The 26,816-nt window shown below is 44.1% G+C and overlaps 1 protein-coding gene across 3 annotated transcripts in view; it reads left to right on the top strand.

Annotated features, from left to right (window-relative positions):
- Positions 1–325: 325 nt before the first annotated feature.
- LOC109578619 (S-adenosyl-L-methionine-dependent tRNA 4-demethylwyosine synthase TYW1) overlaps positions 326–26,816 on the top strand; it is a 148,564-nt gene continuing 122,073 nt past the window's right edge. The window contains exons 1-8 of one of the 3 annotated variants that reach the window (XM_019988004.2): positions 326–505; positions 1,328–1,458; positions 2,232–2,369; positions 6,191–6,292; positions 8,197–8,391; positions 9,393–9,680; positions 10,752–10,874; positions 25,471–25,588. In XM_019988004.2, coding sequence (XP_019843563.2) covers positions 502–505; positions 1,328–1,458; positions 2,232–2,369; positions 6,191–6,292; positions 8,197–8,391; positions 9,393–9,680; positions 10,752–10,874; positions 25,471–25,588 — 1,099 coding nt within the window. In that variant the 5' untranslated portion in view covers positions 326–501. Of the gene's footprint in view, positions 506–548; positions 897–1,327; positions 1,459–2,231; positions 2,370–6,190; positions 6,293–8,196; positions 8,392–9,392; positions 9,681–10,751; positions 10,875–18,852; positions 18,949–25,470; positions 25,589–26,816 lie in introns of those variants that run through there. The other 2 variants (XM_070779996.1, XM_070779995.1) reach the window with 2 other exon arrangements.

Here is a 26,816-nt window from a genome sequence, read left to right on the forward strand (position 1 = left end):
GGCGTCACCGACTCGATGGAAATGAGTTTGGGTAAACTCCGGGAGTTGGTGATGGACAGGGAGGCGTGGCGTGCTGCGATTCATGGGGTCGCGAAGAGTTGGACACGACTGAGCGACTGAACTGAACCGAGGCCTTCCTCCTCAGTGTCATTTGTTTGGGGCTGGCAGCCCTCCCGCTGACTTGCCCTGAGCTCTGGGCGGTACTTTCCTTTGGGCCCGCCCCTTTATCATCTGAGCCAATCGGAGCAGGGCCCGGAGGGCTCTGGCTTTCTCCCACCGAACTCTGGGCGGAGCTTCCCCCTCGGCCCGCCCCTTCCCCCTCTGAGCCAATCGGGACGATCTGCAACTGGCATGGCTGTCCTCAGCTCCTCTGGCTCCGGGCATACAGCTAGTGCTGCGAGGTAGTTCTGGCGGCCTCCCAGTATTCACACCGGACCCTAAGTTTCTTAGGTCCGCAGACCTGGTCTCTTGTCGGGCCGAAGGGCTCAGGCTCTGAGGAGAATGGGTAAGGGCCCCAGACGGGCAAGTTTCGTGGGGCCAGGAAGGGAGGAAATCATTTTTCTGAGACCCTCGGGCCCCTTCCTCTAGAATGTGTTGCCCTTTTCCGGCCAGGATCGGTGCCACTGGGCGCTTGGGAGGACAGATCCCTGCTTGTGACCTGGCTTTTGCCTTCTGAGGCTAGGAGATTAATTTAGAATTGCGCTTCTGCCCTCAGGTAAAACACAGAGAAAACTGCCTTTCCCCATTACCCACGTGTGTTGAGGACTTTTGGTCTTTCCTGGGCGGAGTGGCACCTGTAAGCCCCAAATTTTAGACTTCGTCTTTGAAATTGCCCGCAGACTCAGCTTTTGAGGCCAGGTCCATCCAGATCTCCCTTAAAAACTGTGGGGCTTGAGGTCAGTCATTTGAGAATCCTTTGCGAGTAAGCTTTGGGTCTCTAAGAATAAAATTAGAAAAAAAAAAAAAAAAGAGGAATACTTCTAGTATTATTTTAAGCTTTTCTGATGGAGCAGCTAACAAAAAGAAAAGTTAACTCGTAATTCCAAGTACAATGTTTTGACTTTATATTCCTTTCCTTCCAAATGCTATATCTAAATGAAAATAAATTTTTTTATTTTTTGAATTAGCATTTTATCATTATGATAATTATGTCATGTTATCACATAATGTGTATGTGTTGTTTTATTAGCGTTGTATTTTACAGATTTCTGAGCAGGGTTTTTGAATATGAAGATTGGCTTTTCTTTTATAATGCTTATAAGGATGGGCATCATTGTATGTGTAACTTTATAAATAAAATTGTTTATATGGATCATTTTAAATTTAGATCCTGCTTCGGATACCTGGGACTTCTCCTCACCTTTAATATCATTATGGATAAACAGGTTTTACATATACTTGGGCTTTGCCTTTGGTTTTAGCCTTTGGATTTGTTTCCAGATTGTCATCAGGAAGCAGGTGAGTGGAGCTGCTGTTGTTTTTTTTTTCCACTGGAGAGTATTTGGCATCAGATTTTATAGGGACTTCAGAGTGCAGATTTTCTAAGGCTTCCAGAAAAATATGGAAATTCTAAAAAGAACTTTTGATTACTTTCATATTTGGTCTCTAGACATACTTTTATCATGCCCCCATTTTTTTCTTGTTAATTAAAAAAAAGCGTTATTTATTTATTTGGCTGCACTGGGTCTTAGTTGTGGCATGTGGGATCTAGTTCCCTGACCAAGGATTGAACAGGGGCCCCCTGCATTGGGAGCGCAGAGTCCTAGCCACTGGCCCACCAGGGAAGTCCCTCTTGTCAATTTTTATAGATTAAGTTATTTAGCTTTTCTTTGCTGGACTGTGGACATCACATTCTTAAGATACAGGAGGATTTTGTAATGAAAAATTAAATTTTGCAAATACTGAAAATCTGCTCAGCACCTTTAAGGGATAGTAGTCTCTTTTATTTCCACTAATTAGAATCAGAAAATAAATTTGTACTGTCACTCCACCAAAACACATTAAACGTGAAAGTATGTATAGTTTTATCCTGGAGGGAATGGGAATCATTATAGTCTTAAGAAATGTGGTCCCTGGTTTTAAAGAACCTAATTATATCAAGGAGTCAATATTTGAGGAGTACAATCGAAAGATTAAGAGAATAATAAAATGGGTCAGTATCTGAGCTAATGTTCATCCCTAATGAAGTTGGGAGAAGATTGAAACTTGATGGATATTGTGTTTATTTCAAGAACAAGAACTCACCAGAGAAAACCACTCCAAAAGCATCTCAGAATTTGATGACGAATGGCTATATCTCTCGTCCAAAGAAGGAAGTCTTTGTGTCTGGAGTGAAGATATTTTATGGTTCTCAGACTGGCACAGCAAAGGTGAGAACTTTATATGACACTTTTCCTTGGGTCTCCTGATCTTTTAAGATAATCTCTGAAAAGTGTTCTTTAATGTCTGGTGGCCACTGTCTTGCAGTGTCTTTGTTCTAAAACTTGCTTCTGCTCAGCAGAATGGAGACTTGGAGTTCCAAGTCCATTATTGGCTATAGAAGTAGAGACTAGTGAGAAATGGCAGCAGTAGTGTCCAGTATGGGTCCTTATGTTCACAACTTCACACATCTATTTAATTAAAATCTATTTTGATTTCTAACAGTGTTAAAAGTATTAATGATATATGTTGAATACTGTATAGATACAAAATGCAGATATAGAGCTGAAAGATGCTTTAGTTGTATCTGAATGCTGCCTGTTTTTTTTTGTTATGAAAGTCACAGCTATTTATTGCTTTCTAGGAAAAGAATCTAAGGCTAACATGAAAATAAATTGAAAATTTCAAGTCGCTATTTTGGTAGAGTATTATAGAGAGTTTTACTGCCCTCTTGTGTATGTTTTGTAGAATACTACTCTTTTTAAAAGGTTTTCAGTACTTCCTACTGTGTATCCTAATTGAAGGTCACTTATAATTCAGTTCAACTCAGTTCAATTCAGCAACAGAGCATGAAACAGGAAGAAATGTAAGAAAGGCATCTGGGCTGCCAACACAGAGTCCTTTTTTTGTTTTTCATAAAAAATCTCATTTCTATGCATGCTTTTATGCATGCTTTTACATTTTTTAAAAAAAGATCCAGTTAATACTTGCAGATAGTAACAAATCCATGCACACAGAGGGTTCATAATGAAAGTACACTTTGGAGAATCTATTTTAACTATTTATGTTTTTAGTTCCTCTGAGGGTTATTTCTTGAACCTGCTGGGCCACGTTTCTAGATTTATTCCAATTAGATAAAAGTTATTGACTCCTTTTATCAGTCAGTTCCTCAGATCTCAGCGCCCTAATGTTGTTGCCCTCATAGATGATATGAATTCAGTGGCACACCTCCTTTAAAGGTGTGCCATCTGAATTTGTCTGTTTGGCTTTGAAGTTGGTTGATTCATATTTGGCTGAGTATAGATGACTAGGTCAAAAGTTTTTCCTTCCAACTTTGACAGTATCACTTCAGTGTTGCTGAAGAGGAGGCTGGTTGCCACATCCCTTCATAGATGAATTTTTTTTTTTTTTGGTTGTTGTTCCTGGAAGCTTTTAGAATCATTTGTTTGTCCTTGATGTTTGGAGCTTGTATGAGACAGGGTCTAGGGTGGGTCTTTTTCAGACACTGTATTGGATACTTGTGCTGTTTTGTTTTGGAAATTTTGTGTGCCTTAATTCTGCTAATATTTCTTGGGTCAACTTTTTTTTCCCTTCTGTTTTCTCTGTTCTTTATTTCTGGGACTCTGTTGGATGTTGGACCTTTTGGATGGTCTGTGTTTCAAGGGAGTCACAGTGGTAAAGAACCCGCCTCCCAATGCAGGAGATGTAAGAGTCGCGGGTTCGATCCCTGGGTTGGGAAGATCCCCTGGAGGAGAGCATGGCAACCCACTCCAGTATTCTATCCTGGAGAATCCCATGGACAGAAGAGCCTGGCAGGCTACAGTCCATAGGGTTGCAGAGAGTTGGACAGGACTGAAGCGACTTAGCATGCATACATGCTACATTTCGAGTCCTTTCTCTCATACTTTTTCTTAAATTTCAACTCCAAACCTTTAAAAAATTTATTTATTTGGCTGAGCTGGGTCTTAGATGAGGTATGTAGGATCTTCATTTGGGTATGTGGGGTTTAGTTCTCTGACTAGAGATTAAATCCAGGTTCCCTGCATTGGGAGTGTGGAGTCTTAGCCACTGGACCACCAGAGAAGTCCTCCAAACCTTTTTTTTTTTAATGTCTTAGTTAGGTTATAGTGTTTTTAATTGTAAAAATTCCATCCTGTGCAATTTTTATAGCATCTGTTTCATAATTTAAAAATGCATTTCAGTGAGTTCCTTTGTCGGTCCCATGATTTAGCCACTCCCTCAGAGTTTCTGCTGCTGATATTTCTCTTTCCTGCTGCTTGTTCTCATCATGGTCTTGGTGGTCCGTGGTTTTCTGTTCATATTGGGGTGAAATGATGGGGTAACTGATGTGGCTTTTCTCAACTCCAAATAGATTTGTTTTCTCCGGTTGTAAATTCTTGCTGGATGCTCTGTGCACGGTGGCTCAGTGTACGCTGTGTGACCTATTGCCTATTGGCCCCACATCCCCCTCTAACTACCACCTCAATGTTTTTTTGTGTGTAGTATCATTCCTTGAAACTGTTGTCTGTGCTTGCCGTCTCTGGTCTTTGTTCTGTTTTTCTTGACCCATTTCAGGTAGGCTCGCGTGACTCACACGTGGCTAATTCATCCTCAGTCTTCATCTTCCTTGACGTGTTAGCTGCACGACAACGCCTTCCTTGTTGACATACTTTCTTTATTGAACTTTGGGACACTTGTCTCTAGGTTCCCCTCCTCCTATGCCGAGGCTCACCTTCCTCACTATCATTGGTGGATTTCTACCCATCTTCTTGCCCTCCAAAGATAGGAGCATCTTAGGGTACAGTTCTTCAGACTGTGTCTTTATCTGCACTCACTTCCCTCTCAAGGGATCATGTTATCTAGAGCTCTCAGTTCTGTTTATCAGAGTTTTTCTGTAAAGGGCTAGATATTTTATTTGGTATGTAATTTTTTAGATTTTCAGGTTTTATAGACTGTGTGGTCTTTGCTGAAGCTGTTCAGCTCTGCTGATGCCTTGTGGAAGAGGCCATAGGTAATTTGTAAATAAATGAGCATGAGTGTATTGCAGTAGTGTCCATCACTCAGTCGTGTCCAACTCTTTGAGATCCCATGGACTGCAGCCTGCCAGGCTCCTCTGTCCATGGGATTCTCCAGGGAAGAATACTGGAGTGGGCTGCCATTCCCTTCGCCAGGATATCTTCCCGACTCAGGGATTGAACCCGGGTCTCCCACATTGCAGGCAGATTCTTTACCATCTGAGCAACAGGTATTCCAGTAACCTTCACTTGTAAAGACAGAGGGCTGGGTTTTGCCTGCAGGCCTTAGTCTACTGATGCCTTAGAGCAGGCTTAGCTTTAGTCCTGGCAGGTGGTGAGCCAAGTGTTAGGCTACCAAGTCAAAAAGAGGAGGAGGTTTTTCCTGGGGTGCCAACATTTGGCTAGAAGTTGTAGCCTTCTCCAAGCATCGGTTCATTTTGTTTGGAGAAGAGCTTGCCGGAGTCTGCCTGGAGGTAAAAGGTGAACACACACAGCAGCTCTGGATTCACTGGTCTCGTATATAGGTTCTCTGCTGACTGGTTCTCTTGTGGCCCATGGCTCCCTCCTATTTTTGTCATAGTGACTGACAGATCCCAGAGTCCCTCCGGTTTTCTGTTTCTCCTGAGGCTTTCTTCTGCCTGTCAATCTACTTCTGTTTGGCTTCTCTCTTCCAGAATTGTGTTCACAGTTGTCACATTTCCCATTCTATCCCCTCTTTAGTATTTCTTCTCCGTCTATATGTTTATTGTAGAAGGGCAAATCAGCCTGAATGTCAGAAAGCCAATTGAGATCGAATCCCTTCTGTGTACTTGTAGAGCGAGAACAGCACAGCTGAATGATTGATCTCTGTAAAGGTGCTCGAGAAAACAGTAGAAGTGAGAATAGTATTTGTGTTTATGGTGATAACTGTCAGTCAAGTGGGAAAGTTTTTCCTGATAAATGTCTCCTTCCCTGGCCAACAGGAGTAAATGAAGACTGTACCTTTCGCTTATTTAGTTTATTGGAGACTGTATTTGATTTTTTTCCCCTCCTATTAGGGATTTGCGACAATTCTGGCTGAAGCACTTAGCTCCCTCAATCTGCCTGTGGCAATGATTAATCTGAAGGACTATGACCCAGATGACCGTCTCATAGAAGAGGTTGGTAATTGTCTTATTTTTCCTTTGGTCACAACTTTCAATTTTAATTGACCTCCTGTGTTCTGGGATAAATAGACTCTTCAGATAAAATTTAATTTTCACGCTAAGGGATTTCCACTGGTTGAGTTTTCAGGATCAGTGAGAGGTGCCGAGTAGGCAGTGAGTGCTGACTCTGGAGTGGTTGGGGCTGGTCCCTCTGGGGTGTTAGACTGAAAGCTTGGTATGAAGTTCCCTCCTGCTTCCAATCTCATAATCAAGGAGGTTTGTCACTCACGGCCGGGTGCCGGGTATGTGAACCTACTGTCAGCCTACTGAAAGGTCGGGGGCCACTTGGGTAACAGAAGTAGTGTGGGTTTTGGAGTTAGAGAAATCTCTTACTGCCTGCAGGACCTCCAGGCATTACATCATAGCTGTGAGAGCTTAATTTCTTCACCTAAGGAATGTCCCGCCCCCTCCCTCAGCCTCGCCCAGGTAGGGAGGTTGGCCCACAGCAGAGGTTATCTGGGTGTGGTCCTTGAACTGGCAGTATCAGCCTCTCCTGGGGACTTATCAGGATTGCAGAGTCCCAGGTCCTGGCCCAACCTCATTGAAGCAGAATCTGGACGTGGTGGGGCTATGTTTGAACAAGTACCCCAGGTGGTTCTGGAGCAGCTCAAGCTGGAGAAGCGCTTGAAAGAGGCGTCCACAAACCTTTTCTGTAAAGGGCCACTTGGAAATATGTTGAGCTTTGTGGGCCAGCCAGCTATGGAGTTCTGCCTTTGAGACAAAGCAGCCAGAGACAATATTCAAACGAGTGAGTGTAACAGTGTTCGAGTGAAATTTTATTTACAAAAGCAGGCAGCAAGCAGGCTTGGGCCTGTGGGCTATAGCTTGCCAGTCCTTTCTTAGTGGAGAAACTTTTAGCCGTACACGTCCATTTTCTTTTTCCCCAAGAACACATTGGAATGCAAATGAGTGAGCTTGAATCTGCTTGAAATTATTTGTTAAAAAATTATTAGCAGGACTTCCTTGGTGGCCTAGTAGTTAAGAATCCACCTTGCAATGCAGGGGACGTGGGTTCAATACCTGGTGGGGAACTAAGATCCCACGTGCTGGGAACTGAGCCCACGTGCCACAACTACTGCGTCCATGTGCTCTGGGGCCCAAGCACCACAGCTGGAGAGTCTGTGAGCCACAGCTCAAGATCCTGTGTGCTACAACTAAGACCCAGCGTGGCCAAATAAATTTAAAAAATTATTAACAAGCTTGGGTACTTAATTATCGTAAAGGGTTACGTGGGGGTGACAGAGGATAAGATCGTAGGGTGGCATCACTGACTCAATGGACATGAGTTTGAGCAAACTCCAGGAGGTAGTGAAGAACAGGGAAGCCTGTAGTCCATGGGTCTCCGAGTCAGACATGACTTAGTGACTGAACAACAGCAACAACTTATAACGTAGTTCCTGGCTTGGATCTGTGAAGACATACTCAAGCAGATGAAATTCTGTGGCTAATAGGACTGTTGATGTGGTTTTTTGTTTCCCATGGAGATGTTGATGCCAAGTGTTAAGTCACTTTACATTTAATGTTTTATTGTTTTAATTTTTCAGGGAATTTTTAGAGCTATTTCTTCTATATTTCTTCCTGACTGATTTGGCATTAGTTTCTAATATGATATTAGTTTCTAAGCTGGGAAATGGGATGGAGTATATGGTGAAGGGCACCAGGAGGTCTGTTGGCAGGAACAGAGGGCTGGGTTTTCTCCCCTGGCTGTGTTTTCTTTCTCTTCTGAAAATAAGTAACATTTCTAAAAGCACCCTTAGAGGCCACTGTGTTGTGAATGTCAGCATTTCAGAAAGGATTTTCTTGATTGAGATAACTTATGTCTTGGCCACTCTTCTGAAATAATGACTTTTCTTGGTTAGGTTACTAGTAAGAATGTGTGTGCCTTCCTGGTTGCCACCTACACTGATGGTCAACCGCCTGAGAGCGCCGCGTGGTTCTGCAAGTGGCTAGAGGAAGCAGCCAACGACTTTCGATTTGGCAAAACGTACCTGAAGGGGATGAGATACGCGGTGTTTGGCCTGGGAAATTCTGTGTACTTGAGCCACTTCAACACGGTAGGTATATTTTCATCCGGTCATCTTTTTAAGATGTGTGTTCTCCACCTGCCACCACCGCGCTGCCCCCCCGCCCCCACCCCCATATTTTCAAAGGAATTAGGCCAAAGGTAAAATTCAGATACATAAATATTTTGTTTACTGCCTTGCCACTGAGGAAGCCTGTTAAGTTTTTGAACTCTTCACTGTGCCTCTTGATAACTCCTGTGCCTCGGCGGAAGTGCTTCATACTGTAATAAAACACATTTCTGGCTGCGAAGTCATGAGTCTTGCCAGATGGGTTCTGTTTGTACCTTGTTATTTCATGGTCTTTGGCCCCAGAGGTGTTACTACATTTTGGAAGAAACTGATTTTGCTATCGAGTGGTTTCATTCTGACTATTACTTAGAAGAGTCGTTTTCAAGTTCTTCTTTACGTACTAGCTCCTAGTTTAAGAAAAGAGTTTGTCTGCTCCCTTTAAAAAAACAAAAAAAACTTCTGCAGAATCTCATCTGAATATATCAACTGCACCCCTGGATGGATGGGGCTGGAGGGCACCTTTTTTTCCCCCCTGTTCAACATTTTTTTAAATTGGAATATAATTGCTTTACAGTGTTGTTTTAGTTTCTGCCATGCCACAGTGTGAATCAGCTGTGTGTGTGTATATATATCCCCCCTCTTGAACCTCACCCCCAGCCTTCATCCTGCCGCTCCCGGTCATCACAGAGCACCGAGCTGAGGTCCCTGTGCTGTACAGCAGCTACCCACTAACTATCTGTTCTACACACGGTAGTGCGTATATGCCAATGCTAATCTCCCAATTCACCTCGCTCTCCTTCCCCCACTGTGTCCATATGTCTGTTTTCTGCGTCTGTACCCCGAAGCCCTTTTGACGGAGCGATTCCTTCTTCCCAGCAGCCACTGAGGACAGTCCCCCAGCGGGAGCCCCAGCTGTCGCAGCGCAGACTGGCATCTTCTGATCCGGAGGGCTGTTCTCGCTCACCCGTCCCTTTCTCCCGCAGGTGGGGAAGAACGTGGACAAGTGGCTCTGGATGCTCGGTGCTCATCGGGTGATGACCCGAGGGGAGGGCGACGGCAACGTGGTGAAAAGCAAACACGGCAGCGTTGAGGCTGACTTCACAGCTTGGAAGACCAAGTTCATCTCCCGGCTGCAGGCGCTCCACAAAGGAGAGAGAAAGCACTGCGGGGGCAACTGCAAGAAAGGCAAGTGCGAGTCTAACCAGCGTGGCTCAGAGGTGGCGGAGCCAGGGTCCCACGTGCAGGAGGAATTGCCTCACAGAGACGCCGAGGTACGGAGCCCATGGGGCCATGTCTCCCTGTTTTCCTCCTGTGTTTGGAGATGCTGAACCTTTCCTCTGTCTGAAGTGCTTTTCTTGGCTTCCGGTTGGAAGGAAGAGCTGAAACTCAAATGGGGCGTGTTCTAGAGGGAGCGGGGTCTTGGGTTAAGCCATGTTGGGCTGGGTGCTGTCCTTAACCTGTTCTCTAGTCATTGCCTTGCTGGAGTCCAGTAGGTTTCTACCCGAGTGTGCAGGTGAGGAAACAGGCCTGGAGAAGTTAAATGTGTCTAGAGCTGAGCTCATGATCTTTTTACCCTTTAACCACATACTCCTCCTGTTGTCTCTTATTTAATGACTCCAATCATTCAAACTTGAAGGCTGTGAGTTATCTCAGATTCCTCTCTTTGATCCCTCACATTCTAAACATTTCTCTTTCTTCTTCCTTCGGACACCCCAGTTCCTTTGAGGCTTGTGTTGTCAGGCTGTATCACTGCTGTTACCTCTGGGCCACTGGTCACTTGTGTCTTTTGGGAACAACTTTGCATTCTCACTTCCTGTCTTTCTCTCCACCCTTGTTCCTGTCATTCCATGTATGCAGTTGTCTCTTTAAAATCTCTCCTTGGATGTCTAAGGTATCTCCTCTTTGACAAATTCAAAATGGAACTCTTCCTCCCTACTCTTCCGGTCTCTCTGCAAGTCTTTCTCATCTTAGGAAACACCACCACCATCTCCGTTACTTAAGAAAAGGAACCAAAGAGCCATTCTCAATTCCTCCCTTTTCCTCATTTAATTCCTCACTTAAGTCTGGTTGCTTCTTTGTTTAAATCAAGGGTTAGGAAACATTTTTGGTAAAGGGCCAGCTAGTAAATATTTCCAGCTTTGTGGGCCATACTGTTTCTGTTGCAGCATCAGTTCTGCCATATTCTTAAAGTAACCATAGATGATGTGTAAGTGATGGGCTTCTTTAGATTTGACTTGGAACTGGCTGGCCTCTAGCCTAAAATATCTCAAGTCCATCCAGTGAACTCACAATTTGGGAAGGATTATTAGACACTTTGCTACTTTTTACAATTAATGTTCCAGGATGAAGAGCCCTTTGGGAGCACCAATGAGGAAGAGTCTGATACTGAGGACCATCAGAGTTCAAATCCTGTCATTGATGTTGAAGACCTCGGCAAGATTATGGATCATGTGAAGAAAGAAAAGGTACCATAATTTTGGGAAATGGTGAGCTGGGATCCTACAGTTGGTTGACAGTTAGCATCATCTCTTGGTGCATAGTCCATTTGAGCTCATAATTGGACAGTTTTATTTCTCTTCCTCCTATTTTGTGAGTTTTATACTTTTTTTTGCTGTTGTAACATGGGCGTTGTGAAAACCTTTTTTTTTTTTTTCAAATTGGAGTATTGTTGCTCTACCCTGCTGTGTCAGTCTCTACCATACAGCAAAGTGAATTGGCTACACGTATACATATATCTCCTCCCTTTTGGAGTTCCTTCCCACTTAGGTCACCGCAGAGCACCGAGTAAAGTTCTTTGTGCTACACAGTAGGTTCTTATTAGTCATCTATTTTATACACGTGTTGTTGTGCTAAGTCACTTCAGTCATGTCTGACTCTGTGCGACCCCATGGACTGTAGCCAGCCAGGCTCCTCTGTCCATGGGATTCTCCAAGCAGGAATACTGGAGTAGGTTGCTGTGCCCTCCTTCAGGGGATCTTCCCGACCCAGGATCAAACCCACGTCTCTCAGTCTGCTGCATGGGCAGCCGGGTTCTTTACCACTGGCGTGACCTGGGCAGCCCCCCTGTTTTATACACAGTAGTGTCTGTACGTCAGTCCCAGACTTTGTGCTGTCTCTCCTCTTCGGAGGTTAGACTTGCCTCTTCTCCCGGGGGGCGTGTTCATGCGCCTTTGGAGCCCTTGTCCCTGGCTGTCTCCCAGCCTGGCCCTTGCACCGGGCGCTGCGTGCCCTGAGAGATGTGCTTCTGACGGTCCTTGCTCCTTCTGAGCCTCTGGTTTCCTCTCTTGAGGTCTTTCATCTGTTGTCCTCTCTGGTTGCCTAGTGGGTCAGGATCTGAGATCTGGCCCATCCCCTCTCCCCCTCCCAAGGGGGTGCTCCTGAGTTCCTTCTTCTGGGAGCACAGACCGATTGCTCCCCAGCAGCAGTGCTTACTTGCTAAGCCACCAGTCAGGCTTTCTGGATTTCCTGGGCAGGAGTGATTCACCAGTCTGAGTGCAGGCGGCACATTGTAGCTTCTCTGAGGAACCCTCCTGGAGCCTCTTTCCTGGGGCTTGAGGTGAGATGCATCCCCTGACACCCCCAAACATCTCTTCATTTGAGGCAGATGGAGCTCAAAATACCTTACTGACATCCTCTGAAGAGTCCCTCAAGCATGTGCTCTTGTTATCTCCATACTCTCTACCCTTTCATACCCTTGGCGTGAGGGAGGCACTCAAGGTTGTTAAACTGAGGACTTCCCTGGTGGTCCAGTGGTTAAGACCCCACGCTTCCAGTACAGAGGGGTGCAGGTTCAATCCCTGGTTGAAGAACTTAGATCCTGCATGCTACACAGTGTGGCCAAAAAAATTGTTAAACTGGTTCTCAGATATTTCCTTTAAAAATTTATAACTTGATGTGACCCTCTCTTTTGAGTTTCCTTTAATTTAATACTGTGTTTGCTGCTGCTGCTGCTGCTAAGTCGCTTCAGTTGTGTCCGACTCTGTGTGACCCCAGAGATGGCAGCCCACCAGGCTCCCCCATCCCTGGGATTCTCCAGGCAAGAACACTGGAGTGGGTTGCCATTTCCTTCTCCAGTGCATGAAAGTGAAAAGTGAAAGTGAAGTCGCTCAGTTGTGTCCGACTCTGTGTGACCCCAGAGACGGCAGCCCACCAGGCTCCCCCATCCCTGGGATTCTCCAGGCAACAACACTGGAGTGGGCAATACTCTGTTTACATATGTTCAAAAAATTCAAAGAATACAGCCGTCTGTCCTTGTTCTTTCTAAACCCACAGGTAACCACGATTTACACTTTGGCACTGTTCTTCTAGGTATTTGTTTTATGGCCTTTACAAACACACCTGCATTTTGGTATAACTTCATGTTTCGGGCTATACAGATGGAATCATTTTGTACTCCAAGTCTACAGACTGCTTTTTTCTGTTTTATGTGACAACTTTCTTTCCAAAGCCTTGTGAGTGAAATCTGCCTAATTAATTTTAATGCCTCTGTAGCAGTCCACAGTTATGTCCTGTTGTTATTTGACTCTTGTTGATTAACATTTAGGTGTTTTCTAATTTCTGTAAAGAACACTTTTTTTTTAAACATGTTTTTAATCCCTGAATGGTACTCCCCTCGCCCCCCCAACCCGATTCTTTACCATCTGTGCCACCGGGGAAGCTGTTTTTTTTCGGCCATGCCATGCAGCTTATGGGAGTTCCCCAACCAGGGCTTGAACCTGGGCCACAGCAGTGACTGCACTGAATTCTAACCATTAGGCCACCAGGGAACTCCCTCTAATGAACCCTCTCCCTCTTATATTTTTCGTGGCTGATATAAATTTATCTTGAGTAAATTTATTCAATCTGTAAAATTAAATTTGTAAAAATTTCTGGATCAAAGAGAATTTTATCATTTTGGTGATATTTCCAAATTGCCCTGTGAGAAGTTGAAAATACTTTAATTTCTTCTCACAGTATAAGAGAGACATGAGAATGCTTGTTTCTCTGTACCCTTGCCAACCCCCAGATATTCTCAGTCTTTTAAATCTTGGCACCTGAAAGGTGAAAAACCATAACCTTAAAAAAATAATAATTTGCATTTCTTTAATTTTGAGTTAAATCCAATGTGTTTTTTTTTTCCCGTGAAGCGTCTCTTTCTGTCTCCCTGGAGTTAGACAGCTTAGAAAGTCTGAGGGCATAGTTCTCGAGACGGCTTTCACTTCTGACAACACCTGCAACTTTGGTGGTGGGGGGCAGGTCCTAAAAACCACCCTTAGATTTGGTCATTTGTTAGAAAGACTCACAGGACTCACTGAAAGCGTCCATCCTCACCATTGCAGTTCATGGCTGGGAAAGGGCAGAATAGTCAGCTGAAGGAGGAGAGACACAGCATTCTGGGAAGCATTCATTCATTCTCCTCAGGATGTGCTACTTCTCAGCACGGATGTGAGATAAGATGCTTGGTGCATCACCAACCTGAGAAGCTCACTGGAGCTTTGCCGAGCTTCGGTGTCCAGAGTTTTTATGGGGCTTCATTATGTGGTGGTGGTGGTTTAGTTGCTAAGTCATGTCTGACTCTCGTGATCCCATGCATTGTAACCTGCCAGACTCCTCTGTCCATGGGATTCTCCAGGCAGGAAAACTGGAGTGGGTTGCTATGCCCTCCTCCAGGGGATCTTTTGGACCCAGGGATGGAATCCGGCTTTCTTGCATTGCAGGCGGATTCTTTACCATCTGAGCCACCAGGGAAGCCTCTCATTATGTAGGTTTGGCTGATTGATTGCCCCTGTGGTTGAACCCAGCCTCCATCACAGTGCCCCCAAAGTTTGGCATGAGTCACCCTATTAGCATAAACTGTTCAGTGTCTCCAAGGAACCCACCACATATAACAAAGATACTCCCCTCACACAGGAAGTTCCAAGGGTTTAGAGGTTACTTTGCGGGAATGGGAATCAGGCCAGACTTCTCTTTGGGCAAGGTGAAATTCTATTTTTAAGACTTTTTTCCCCAAAGATTTATTTACTTTTGGCCGTGCTGGGTCTTTGTTGCTGCTCATGGGCTTTCTCTAGTTGTGGGGGATGGGGGCTCCTCTTTGTTGTGGTGTGTGTGCTTCTCGTTGTGGGGGCTGCTCTTTTTGCAGCGCACGGGCTTTAGGCTGCGTGGGTTCAGTAGTCGTGGCTCAAGAGCTATTGATGCTGGCTCAGTAGTTGTGGTGCACGGGCTGTCCTCTGAGCAGGGATTGAACCCATGTCCCCTGCATTGGCAGGCAAATTCTTAACCACTAGACCACTGGGGAAGCCCCTTTTTTTCTTTCTGATGTGGACCATTTAAAAAATCTTTATTGAATTTGTTACTATATTGCTTCTGTTTTATGTTTTGGGTTTTCGGCTGCAAGGCATGTGGGCTCTTTGCTCCCCAGCCAGGGATCAGACTGCATTCCCTGCATTGGAAGGTGAAGTCTTAACCACTGGGCAGCCAAGGAGTTCCCAAGGCAAAATTCTTTACTAAACAGGGTCCTTTGCCCATGCTTATATTGGGTTATTTGGCTTCTTTGGTAAAGTTCATAACCCCAAAATACTGTGTGTCAGACTCTAAACTACAATGCAGTTATTTTCCAAATATAAAATTGCGATTGTTCCTGTTGCAGCATTTTGTTACTTTCTTCCTGATACTTCCGTGTGTTGGTGTTGCTGCTGTCTTTTTTAGTAGCTTCTGTATTTTAGAAGCCCTGCATGCGTGCATGCTAAGTTGCTTCAGTCGTGTCCAACTCTGTGTCCCTATGGACTGTAGCCCTTCAGGCTCCTCTGTCCGTGGGATTCTCCAAGCAAGAATACTGGAGTGGGTTGCTATGCCCTCCTCCAGGGGAATCTCCCTGACCAGGTATGGAACCTCTGTCTCCTGCATCTCCTGCATTTGCAGGTGGATTCTTTACCGCTGAGCCGTCGGGAAAGCCTTTAGAAACCCTAGCAGAGAAGTTATTAAGAATGACAAGTGTGTGAGATGTAGATTCAGGGTCTGGGCCAGCTGGTTTGTAACTTGGTGCCTTAAGGGCAATGCTTAATCTTCTCTGGCCTTAATCCCCTTGTCTGAGAAACATGGACCTTAACCTCTGCCCTCCTCACAGCACTGAGTGAGGTGAGAACCTGTGTGTGCAAATGCATTATAATCTCCGAAAGCCTGACAGATTGAAATGGGAAGTAAATATGCTTAGACATTTTAAATTTGCTTAGACATTCTGTTGGAGTTGGTCATTGAGTCTGTTTTAGTTTTTCTGCCATTGTAATTAGCACTGGTCTGAGACCCTTAGCATATTAAAAAACAGAGACATTACTTTGCCAACAAAGGTCCATCTAGTCAAGGCTGTGGTTTTTCCGGTGGTCATGTATGGATGTGAGAATTGGACTGTGAAGAAAGCTGAGCGCCGAAGAATTGATGCTTTTGAACTGTGGTGTTGGAGAAGACAGAGAAGGCAATGGCATCCCACTCCAGTACTCTTGCCTGGAAAATCCCATAGACGGAGGAGCCTGGAAGGCTGCAGTCCATGGGGTCACTAAGAGTTGGACACGACTGAGTGACTTCACTTTCACTTTTCACTTTCATGCATTGGAGAAGGAAATGGCAACCCACTCCAGTGTTCTTGCCTGGAGAATCCCAGGGACGGGGGAGCCTGGTGGGCCGCCGTCTATGGGGTCACACAGAGTTGGACACGACTGAAGTGACTTAGCAGCAGTAGCAGTTGGAGAAGACTCTTGAGAGTCCCTTGGACTGCAAGGAGATCCAACCAGTCCATTCTAAAAGAGATCAGTCCTGGGTGTTCTTTGGAAGGACTGATGCTGAGGCTGAAACTCTAATACTTTGGCCACCTCACGCGAAGAGTTGACTCATTGGAAAAGACTCTGATGCTGGGAGGGATTGGGGGCAGGAGGAGAAGGGGATGACAGGATGAGATGGCTGGATGGCATCACTGACTTGATGGATGTGAGTTTGAATGAACTCTGGGAGTTGGTGATGGACAGGGAGGCCTGGCGTGCTGCAATTCATGGGGTCGCAAAGAGTTGGACACTACTGAGCGACTGAACTGAACTGAGACCCTTATGGCAGAAAGTGAAGAGGAACTCAAAAGCCTCTTGATGAAAGTGAAAGAGGAGAGTGAAAAAGTTGGCTTAAAGCTCAACATTCAAAAAATTAAGATCATGGCATTTGGTCCCATCACTTCATGGGAAATAGATGGGGAAACAGTGTCAGACTTTATTTTTTTGGGCTCCAAAATCACTGCAGATGGTGACTGCAGCCATGAAATTAAAAGACGCTTACTCCTTGGAAGACAAGTTATGACCAACCTAGATAGCATATTCAAAAGCAGAGATATTACTTTGCCAACAAAGGTCCGTCTAGTCAAGACTATGGTTTTTCCAGTGGTCATGTATGGATGTGAGAATTGGACTGTGAAGAAAGCTGAGTGCCGAAGAATTGATGCTTTTGAACTGTGGTGTTGGAGAAGACTCTTGCAAGTCCCTTGGACTGCAAGGAGATCCAACCAGTCCATCCTAAGGGAGATCAGTCATGGGTGTTCATTGGAAGGACTGATGCTGAGGCTGAAACTCCAATACTTTGGCCACCTCATGCGAAGAGTTGACTCATTGGAAAAGACTGTGATGCTGGGAGGGATTGGGGGCAGGAGGAGAAGGGGACGACAGAGGATGAGATGGCTGGATGGCATCACCAACTCGATGCACATGAGTTTGGGTGAACTCCAGGAGTTGGTGATGGACAGGGCGGCCTGGTGTGCTGCGATTCATGGGGTCACAAAGAGTTGGACACGACTGAGTGACTGAACTGAACTGAACTGAGACCTTTTTTACTTAGAACGAAGTATTGATATTTTCTTGGTTTACATATTCCCAGAGTTACAGAGTCAAAGCAAATGTATAATTTTATGACTTTTAATAAAAATCTGAGTAATTTTCACAGTGAAATTGTCTTAAAATTGGATAAATTTCAGTGTGTGAGATGCCTGATTTAGGTAGATTTCTGGATCTACCAAGTTAAGAGCAGAATTTATAGCTTCAGGGCTTCCCAGGTGGCGCTAGTGGTAAAGAATCTGCCTGCCAATGCAAGAGATGCAAGAGATACAGATCCAATCCCTGGGTCAGGAAGATCCCCTAGAGTAGGAAGTGGCAACCCATCACTCCAGTATTCTTGCCTAGAAAATTCCATGGACAGAGGAGCCTGGGGGACTACAGTCCATGAGGTCGCAAAGAGTTGTATACGATTGAGCGACTGAGCACATTTATAGCTTTATTTGTAGTAGGTGAAGATTTGTGGGATAATTTTTTTCCAACTTCATTGAGATATGATTGACAAAATTTTATATTTAGGTTGTATAATGTGATTCTTTTTGGGTGTATAATGTGATTTAATATATGTATACATTGTGAAATGCTTTCCATGGTCAAGTTAACACATTGACCATTTCACGTAGTTAACACTGTATGCGTGTGTGTTTGTGTGTGTGTGTGGTGTATGTGTGTGTGGTGCGTGTGTGGAGAACACATAGATCTACTTTTAGCAGATTTCGCATGCACTGTAAGGCTTTGGAATAGTTTGTGGGTGTATTTTTTCTTTGCCTTTTCATCTTATGTCCATTAGAGGGCGCTGGAGAAAAAGCACTAAGGAAAAATTTGGACATCCATGTAAATTATTTTTTGAAATGAAATGATTCTGGACTTTATGAACTTCAAGCAGCTGGCTTAAGATATTTCAGGTTTCTCCTAGAAATCTCATAAAGTCATCAGATTTAGGGGGGAAAATACATATATATATATATATATATTTCCAACTTAAGTACAGCATGAAAATCAGCCACCAGTGTTTGATTTTCATTATTATGTGGTCGCAGCAGAGTTCCCATTTGTGTCCTGTGTGTTCACTGTCTATTGGGCACAGTGTACTAAATTCAGTGATGGGTTTCTTTCCGCTTGGCTCTTCTTTTTTATATTTTTGGAGGATTTTCTTTGTGGGTTCATCCATACATATTCCCAAGCTGCTTTCTGCCCAATCATCGTTCTGCCTCACACTAAATTGCCTTAGTTGTTACTGTAGAGGAACCAGGACGCTCTAGTCCTGAAGAGCATCAGCTGTAGAATTGGACCACAACACTCCTACCGGAAGACCTCTTTTTGAATAATTGTCACTAGTTTTCACGGAGTCACACAATCTCAGCTTTCTGTCCGGGCACGTTGTTTCACTCCCTGTGCTTCAGTGGGAGGTAATAACATTAACTGCTGTATAAAGTTCTTATGAAGATTCAATAAGTTAATCCATCAAAAGCCTTTATTTTACTGTCTGCACATAGTATGTCCTTGATAACTAATAACTTTCATTGTCTACGAAGGTATCTTCCAGTGGGATACGTTTAGTCTGACTAGAATACCACGATGCTTTTCTGTCTCCCTCCCTCTGCAGCAGGATGTAAAGCCAAGGAGAATTTGAACGGTGGGAGTGATAACCAAGAACAAGAGAGCCAGAATTTGAAGCGTGGCACATGTGGAGCGAGTGGGTGTTGGGGGAACCTGGCAAGTCTGGGGGTCCTATAAGCGTTTGGTATGTTGAGAGTGGAGTTGGGTGGGAATTACAGGGGGCTGAAATAGACAGGGAGGGCAGGGGCAGGGTCCTGGAGGCCCTTTCATGCTCTGCCATAGGTCTGTGGGCTTTGTGCTCAAGGCAGTGGAAAGCAGTGTGATTTGATTGAATAGGATGGGTGGTTTGGAGGTGTGGGGAGAGAGCTCCAGGGTAGGTTCAGCAGGATAGGAGAAATCATAGTACACGTTGGATGATCTCATTCAGTCTTCACTCTGACCCTGATATCTATACCCTTGTCATCTCCACTTTACCATTTTACAGGGTAAGACACAAGCTTAGAGAAGTAAATCAATTTGTCTATAATTAGATGGCTGCCTAGTTAGTGGTGGGGCCAAGCCCAGTCTCTGTCTCTTTGTTTCACTCCCCTTTGCCGTCTCTCCGGAGGAGAAGCAATGACAAACCTAGGCAGTGTATTAAAAAGCAGAGACATCACTTTATCGACAAAGGTCTGTATAGTCAAAGCTGTGGTTTTTCCAGTAGTCATGTATGGATGTGAGCTGGACCATATAGAAGGCTGAGCACCAAAGAATGGATGCTTTTGAATTGTGGTACTGGAGAAGACTCTTAAGAGTCCCTTGGACTGCAAGAGATCAAACTAGTCAATCCTGAAGGAAATCAACCCTGAACATGCATTGGAAGGATTGTTGCTGAAGCTTCAGCTTCCGTACTTTGGCCCCCTGATGTGAAGAGCCAGCTTCTTGGAAAAGACCCTGATTCTGGGAAAGATTGAAGGCAAAAAGATAAGGGGGTGGTAGAGGATGAGATGGTTGGATGGCATCACTGACTCAATGGACTTGGATTTGAGCAAACTCCAGGAGATGGTGAAGGACAGAGGAGCCTGGCATGCTGCAGTCCGTGGGGTCGGGAAGAGACACGACTTAGTGACTGAACAACGACAAAAGAGAGAAGTAGTTTCCAGGAGGCAGGCTGAGGAGTTTGACTAAAGAACAAGGTCAGGAAGAGCCTGACAATGCTGAGGTTGTTTCTTTTCTGTTTCTCTCATGTTGTGCTGGTAAATTAAAGCAGATTGCTACTTGTTTTTTTGCTGCAGTAAATAAATGTTGCTCAAATGCTCCCCACGGTGTGTTCTGGTTAAGCAGACAAACAGTGATACCAGTATCATTAGTTTGGAAATCAATGGCGGATGCTTGGTAATTACTCACCAGAGAAACGTTTCAATTTACAAAAAGAGCTCAGTGCGTCCAGTTTCGATTATAAGGTCTCTTAGTACTGCGGTGTAATCGCGTGAAGCCGGTTCTCCTTTCATAATTAGTTTGAAGGCTTTATGTGTTAAATTCACCCTCAAATGTGAGGTGACATCTCTTCAACCCCAAGACCCTGTCTTTAAAACAGCCTGATTCAGCTGTATGGGCTGAATACAGCCAGGAGGACTTAATGATGAGTTCTGGGGTTATTTTCCTAAGTCAGGTTATCCAAAATAGAATTATGCGGCCAGAGGAAAGCCATTTTAAAGCTCTTGACACACCTGGTCAAAGTGCTTTTTGAAATGTTCCAAAGGCATCCTTAAAATCTAGTGTACAGGAAAAGCTTTGAGTCCTGTGTCATTTAAAAGCTCACCCATGACAGGTGAGTAGTGTATGGGTGATCCTTTATTATAGGATTGGGAACACTTAGAAGTGGGGTGGAATTGCAGAAGGTGGAGTTGTAGTTACACTCGAGGAAGGGTTTTTACTATTGAAAGTTGCCTGGTTTAGAATCCAGATCTGCTCTTGTAGCGCTGGAAATAGCTATCTGGTAGTTTTGAGGCATTTATTCATTTATTCAGCCAGCATTTCCTGAGTATCAACGTTGGCTGTGCCGGCCTGGCTCCAGGCTGATTGTAGGGGAAAATGATCTTTGGAGAACTGGGGATTCCATATCCAGTGTTTTCTGCATGAATTGGTATTGAAGGGAGTCACTGCATGGTAAACAAGGATCAATACAATAACCAAACAGGGACTTCCCCGATGGTCCATTGGTTAAGAGTGTCTTCCACCGAAGCAGATGTGGATTCGATCCCTGGCTGGTGAACTAAGACCCCACAAGTTTGTGGAGCAACTAAGTCCCGATGCAGCCAAGTGAATAAGTAAATGAATATGAAAAGACCCAAAGACAGACTTGAACAATTTAATCAATCAGAAAGACGGCCTGCTTGCTGCAGTATACCTGTTTGGCATTTAACCAGCTAGATGGAACTTCTATCTTAAAATCTTTAACAAATTGCTGTTTGTCCTGTTTTTATCCTAGGCAGTATTGGGGTGGTACTGTGGTTTCTGGGATGAAGATGTGAAGATGAATTAGGTAATATTGTATAATATCTTTTCTTTTTTTAAATAAGGAGAATTAGTACTACTTTTTGGCTCCTTTTATTATGTCAGATTCATATATTGCTGGCTGTTTAGAAAGAACTTTTAGCTTATTTATAGTCATTTTCCCAAGTGCCTAGGAGGTGAACTTATAATCAGCTTTCCATTTTGCATATCAGAAAATAGGAGCTTGGAGAGGGCATGCTTTTTTTTTTTTTAATTAAAAAAAAAGTTATTTAATTTTGTTTGCGCTGGGTCTTTGTTGCTCAGCATGGGCTTTCTCTAGTTGCATGCATGGGCTTCTCGTTGCAATGGATTCTCTTGTTGTGGAGCACAGGCTCTAGGGCTCTCGAGCTTCTGCAGCATGTGGGCTCAGTAGTTGTGGCACACAGGCTTAGTTGCCCCGCGGCATGTGGGATCTTAGTTCCTGGACCAGGGATCGAACCCACATCCTCCGCATTAGCAGGTGGATTCTTAACCACCTGACTACCAGGGATGTCCCAGGGTGTGTGTTTTCTTTTAAGACAAGTGTGACGGGTTTGAATGTTGGGAAGGTGTGACAGGTTGGAGACAAGGAGACTTAAGTTCGGCTGTTGTAGTTGTTCCTTAGAGGAAACCGTGGCTCTGGGCAGAAGCTGTGACATGTTGGATGGAGAGGACTCACAGGTTGGGAATTAAGAGTTTAGAACTTGGTCACTTGTTCAATAGGGTTGCAGGAGAGGGAGGCATCTAGATTGACCAGTTCTGGGATCTTCATTTATTTCTGCTCAGCCTATGAAAGGGCTATAAAAAATAAAAATATACAGGCCTTGTGTCAGTTGTTATATTCTGGGCAAACAGGGAAAAATGTTTTCACCTAGGAGATTAGAATTAGAATTTGAAAGGGGCTCTGCACTTCCCTGGAGAGTGTTATGAACCATTGTCTATCTTTTCAGAGAGGAAATTACTGTTGCATAGGGAAGATAGAACTAACCCGCTGTAGAGGGAAGGAATGATGAATGTTTGTCCTGAATGTTCAAGACCTTTAATCACAGCTGCTGATCTCTTTCCATGCGAACTATGTATTCAGAGGATTGAATCTGGAGTAGCTGCGCTCACGATTTATAATAGATAATTTCTCCAGTGATGGCACGTGGATGGTGTCCCATGCCATTCTTTAAAGAGTGTATTCATTATATAGGGGTTAGAAGTTTACATTTAAAACCAGAAGGGTGGACTTCCCTGGTGGTACAGTGGATAGGAATCTGCCTGCCATTGTAGGGGACATGAGTTCAATCCCTGGTCCAGGAAGATTCTGCATATGATTGAAGCAACTAACCCCGCATGCAGAACTACTGAAGCCTGCATGGTCCAAGGCCCAAGCTCTGCAACAAGAGCAGCTACCTCAGTGAGAAATCCAGGCAACCCCCGTGCATCACAATGAAGAATAGCACCCACTCACCGCAACTAGAGAGAGCCTATGTGGAGCAATAAAGATCCAGTACAACCGAAGAAATAGTTCATAAAGCCATAGGGGTTGTCTGTGGAGCTCTGAGCATGGTGGTCAGAGGCCAGTGTCATGCTGGGTCCAGTTCTGGATTTATGTGGCCTTGAGGGTAAGCAGATAAGCTGGTGATGTTTTATGGTGACAGGCTTTGGGGGCCAGCTGTTGCCACCTACTGTCAATTCTGGCATGGAGTAGGGAATTACAGTAATTCGCTGTGGAATGACTTCAGAGACATTTAAATACTCTCAAGGTCAAGGTTAGTTCACTTTGCTCTACCATGAGACTTCCTTCTTGAACTCACATCTTTGCTTTTGGGTCTGAAGCAGACTTTAAAAAAAAGCCAAAGAATTCTTTTATTTTTAAATATTTTAGCAAAATCATAGCTGTACATTTTTTAAAGCAAATGCCTGGCATTAAAACTGATTACTTTCCTTATAGATAAGAACAAATGATTGATATTTGTTTATAAATTTTTTTAGTTCCATCTGGAAAAATGTCTTGGAGAGCTCTATTAACAGCAGCAAAACTTTTCATTAACTTTGCTGTTTGATTATATTTAGTGATTTGGAATGCTAACTTTTAGGATGTGTATAAACTCACTGTAGGACTTGGGTGTCTCATTTAGTATATTTGACTACTCTAACGTGCTTTTTCACTGACTTCCTATTTTGGAAACGTCCCTGAAATAATAGAAGATAGGTTAATTCTGAATTTCATTTGTGTACTTTCTCTTTCTTTAAAAAAATAATTTTATTTGTTTATTTTTGGCTGCTCTGGGTCTTCATTGCTGTGTGAGGGCTTTCTCTAGTTGTGGTGAGCGGGGCGGGTACTCTCTGGTTGCAGTGCGTGGACATCTCATTGTTGAGGTTTCTCTTGTTGCAGAGCCCAGGCTCTAGGGCACGTGGGCTTCCGTAGTTGCAGCACGTGGGCTCAGTAGTTGTGGGGCATGGGCTTAGTTGCCCCGTGGCGTGTGGGATCTTCCTGGAGTAGGGATCAAACCCATGTCCCTGAATGGGCAAGCAAATTCTTAACCACTGGACCACCAGGGAAGTCCCTCTCTTTCTCTCTTTTTTAATGTTTAATCTTGTTTTACATTTTATGTATAGAGAACTTTGAGCATTCACTAGAATAGATAGAATGAGACAGCGAATCCCTATTCCCTTCCTGCCCAGCTTCAAACATGGACCATCTTCCTCCTTTCTGTATTAGTTTGACATAGACCTGAGACAGTATGTCATCTGTGAGCTGTTTTAACTTTTAGGTAGAAAGGGGGCATTGCTGTGAGTGTCCTCACTGATTCACTGGAGGCTGGACATGGAGAATGGACAGACCCTGAGGGTAGTTTAGGGCTTGGTGGCAGGGTTTCTGCGCAGGTGATTTATGTTGGATTTCTGTAGCTCTTAGTGAGGTCTGATGAGTGTCTCGTCTAAAGTGTGACACAAGTCTTTGTATGTTGTCTCACAATTACTGGTTAGCACTTGAACCATCTTCCAAAGAGACACTGTATACACTTGTATACATGTATACACGTGTAATGAGCTTTAAAAAGAGGGGAAGAAATCAAGGACTTCCCTGGTGAGCCAGTGGTTAAGCATCTGCCTTGCAATGCAGGGAACGCGGGTTGGATCCCTCGTTGAGGAACAAAGATCCCACATGCTGCAGGGCAGCTTGAGCCTGTGTGCTGCAGCTACGGGGCCCCAGGGCCACAACGAGGGAGTCCATGTGGCACAAAGAAGGATGCCACGTGATGCAATGAAGATCTGCGTGCCACAGCTAAGACCCAACAGCCAATAAATAAATATTAAAAATAAGAAAAAAAAAGGAATCTCTCTTGTAGCTACTATCTTGCCTCTTTAAAAAAAACAAGAAGAGAGGAAGAAAGCATCAAACAGTGAATGAGGGTCATTGTAATATGATGTCGCTGGCAGAGACTGTAGGACAAGCACGATGCACGGTGTCCTATGTGGTGATCAGAGTTGGGCTGTGAATTTTCTAGTGGTCGGAGGCAAAAGGAAGCCCAGGTTTATATTATCCTTCAGATTTCTATCACCGAAGACAGATTTCCACCATGGGATCTTCTAAAAGAAGCCTTTGGGGCTACAGGTGGAGGTGGTGGAGTAACTTGACTTGTGAGCAGATGGCCGTCTGGGCAGCTCAAAGCGATTTTTGGCCTTATTTTGGGAGTTTGCAGATGTTACAACCAGCAGTAGCCATAAGTTAGTGAAGTCCTATGACATATCAGGCATCATGCCAGGTCATTTCATTTCATTTAATCTTCAACACAATCCTGCTCCATGGATATTACTTTTCTTCCTTTTCAGGTGAGAAAATTGAAATTCAGAGAAATAACTTGTGAAAGTTGGGCAGCTGTCTGTACTCAGATTGTGAACACTGTTTGACATCTAGATAAGTGGATTATCAATTTATGTTTTGCGAATGTGTGTGTTTGACTATGTAGTCACCTTTTATAGGGGAAAAAATAGGTGCTGGTGTTTCTTTAGCTCACTGTGTGACTGGAAATGTGATCACTTGGGAGAAAACAGGTTTGTGAGGAGCGCTTTTATCCAAGCCACATGTGGATGACTGTCATGCTCTTATTTCCCTCGCGCATGACCAATGCTGGGTTTCATTCATTTCTTTTTAATACAGAGAGAAAAGGAGCAGCTGGAAGGGGAAACGAGTGCGATCAGGAGCACAGTGAAGAGTGAAGCCAGTGAAAGAAGAGCTATGATCACTCCTGCTCTCCGAGAAGCCCTTACTAAACAAGGTGAAAGTCCTCAGGAACTGTTACAGTACACTCTTAAGTGTTCTGAGTGCATGCATACTAAGTCTCTTCAGTCATGTCTGACTCTTTGTGACCCCATGGACTATGGCCCGCCAGGCTCCTCTGTCCATGGGATTCTCCAGGCAAGAATACTGGAGTGGGTTGCCATTTCCTCCTCCAGGGGATCTTCCCACCCCAGGGATCAAACCCACAGTTCCTGCACTGCAGGCGGATTCTTTACCGCTGAGCCGCTGGGGAAGCCCTTAAGTGTTCTGATTTATCACTTAAAAAAGGAAACATAAAATAGGGATTGCCAAGAGGAAAAAAGATAAGTCCTGCTACGGCTGGCTCAGCTGTGTGTGGCCGTGGCAACTGTAGCTGTTTAAGGAGCCACAGTCTTGTTTCTGTGGATCACTTTTGTGTAGGCTGCTCGGACCAGCAAGCTTCCTCTTTGCTTGGTTTATTGGGTTGGTACTTGACCATCAGTGAGGCTCAGGTATGCAGATGAAAAATGCAGTCACTGACTTCTTTACGTATCATTGTCTATTAAAAAAATTATTAAATACAAAAAAAGACCATATGATGTTAGGCTGGGTTAATTAGAAATGTTTTATGTAGAAGTATATGTGGATTTCTGTGGTCCTACCTTATTAAGAAGGCTGCAGTTGAATGAATGAATAATCCTGGTTTGCTTGTAGAAGGAAGAATAGTAAATTGGGGATGAGTAGACTGACTTCCTTGCCTCCCTCCCTCTTTCTATAATTATTGAGATCCTTTTATGTAACAGATCTGGTTGTACAGAGGAACTTAAGATACTTGAAGTTATCTCCTTCAAGGAACTCTGGACCTATTAGAGGAGACAGACAAGAATATACAGATTTTATACATAGAAATATATATGCTTTTTCTTTTTTTAATTTTTAAGGTGTTTTTTTTTTTTTAATGTGGACCATTTTTAAAGTCTTCATTGAATTTGTTACAATATTGTTTCTGTTTTTTGTTTTGGTTTTGTTGGTCACAAGGCATGTGGGATCTTAGCTTCCTGACCAGGGATCCAACCCACACCCCCTGCATTAAGAAAGTGAAGCCTTAAACCCCTTGACCACCAGGGAAGTCCCTGTGTCTTTTAATTAGAGTAAATGAAAGTCATTTTTATAGTAGGTTTAAATCTGGCATCTTGCTGTTTGTTTTCTACTTGTCTCGTGGATTCTTTGATTTCCTTTCTCTTGTT

Source organism: Bos indicus, chromosome 25, assembly GCF_029378745.1.
Source record: "Bos indicus isolate NIAB-ARS_2022 breed Sahiwal x Tharparkar chromosome 25, NIAB-ARS_B.indTharparkar_mat_pri_1.0, whole genome shotgun sequence".
In the NCBI taxonomy this organism is placed as follows: Eukaryota; Metazoa; Chordata; class Mammalia; order Artiodactyla; family Bovidae; genus Bos; species Bos indicus.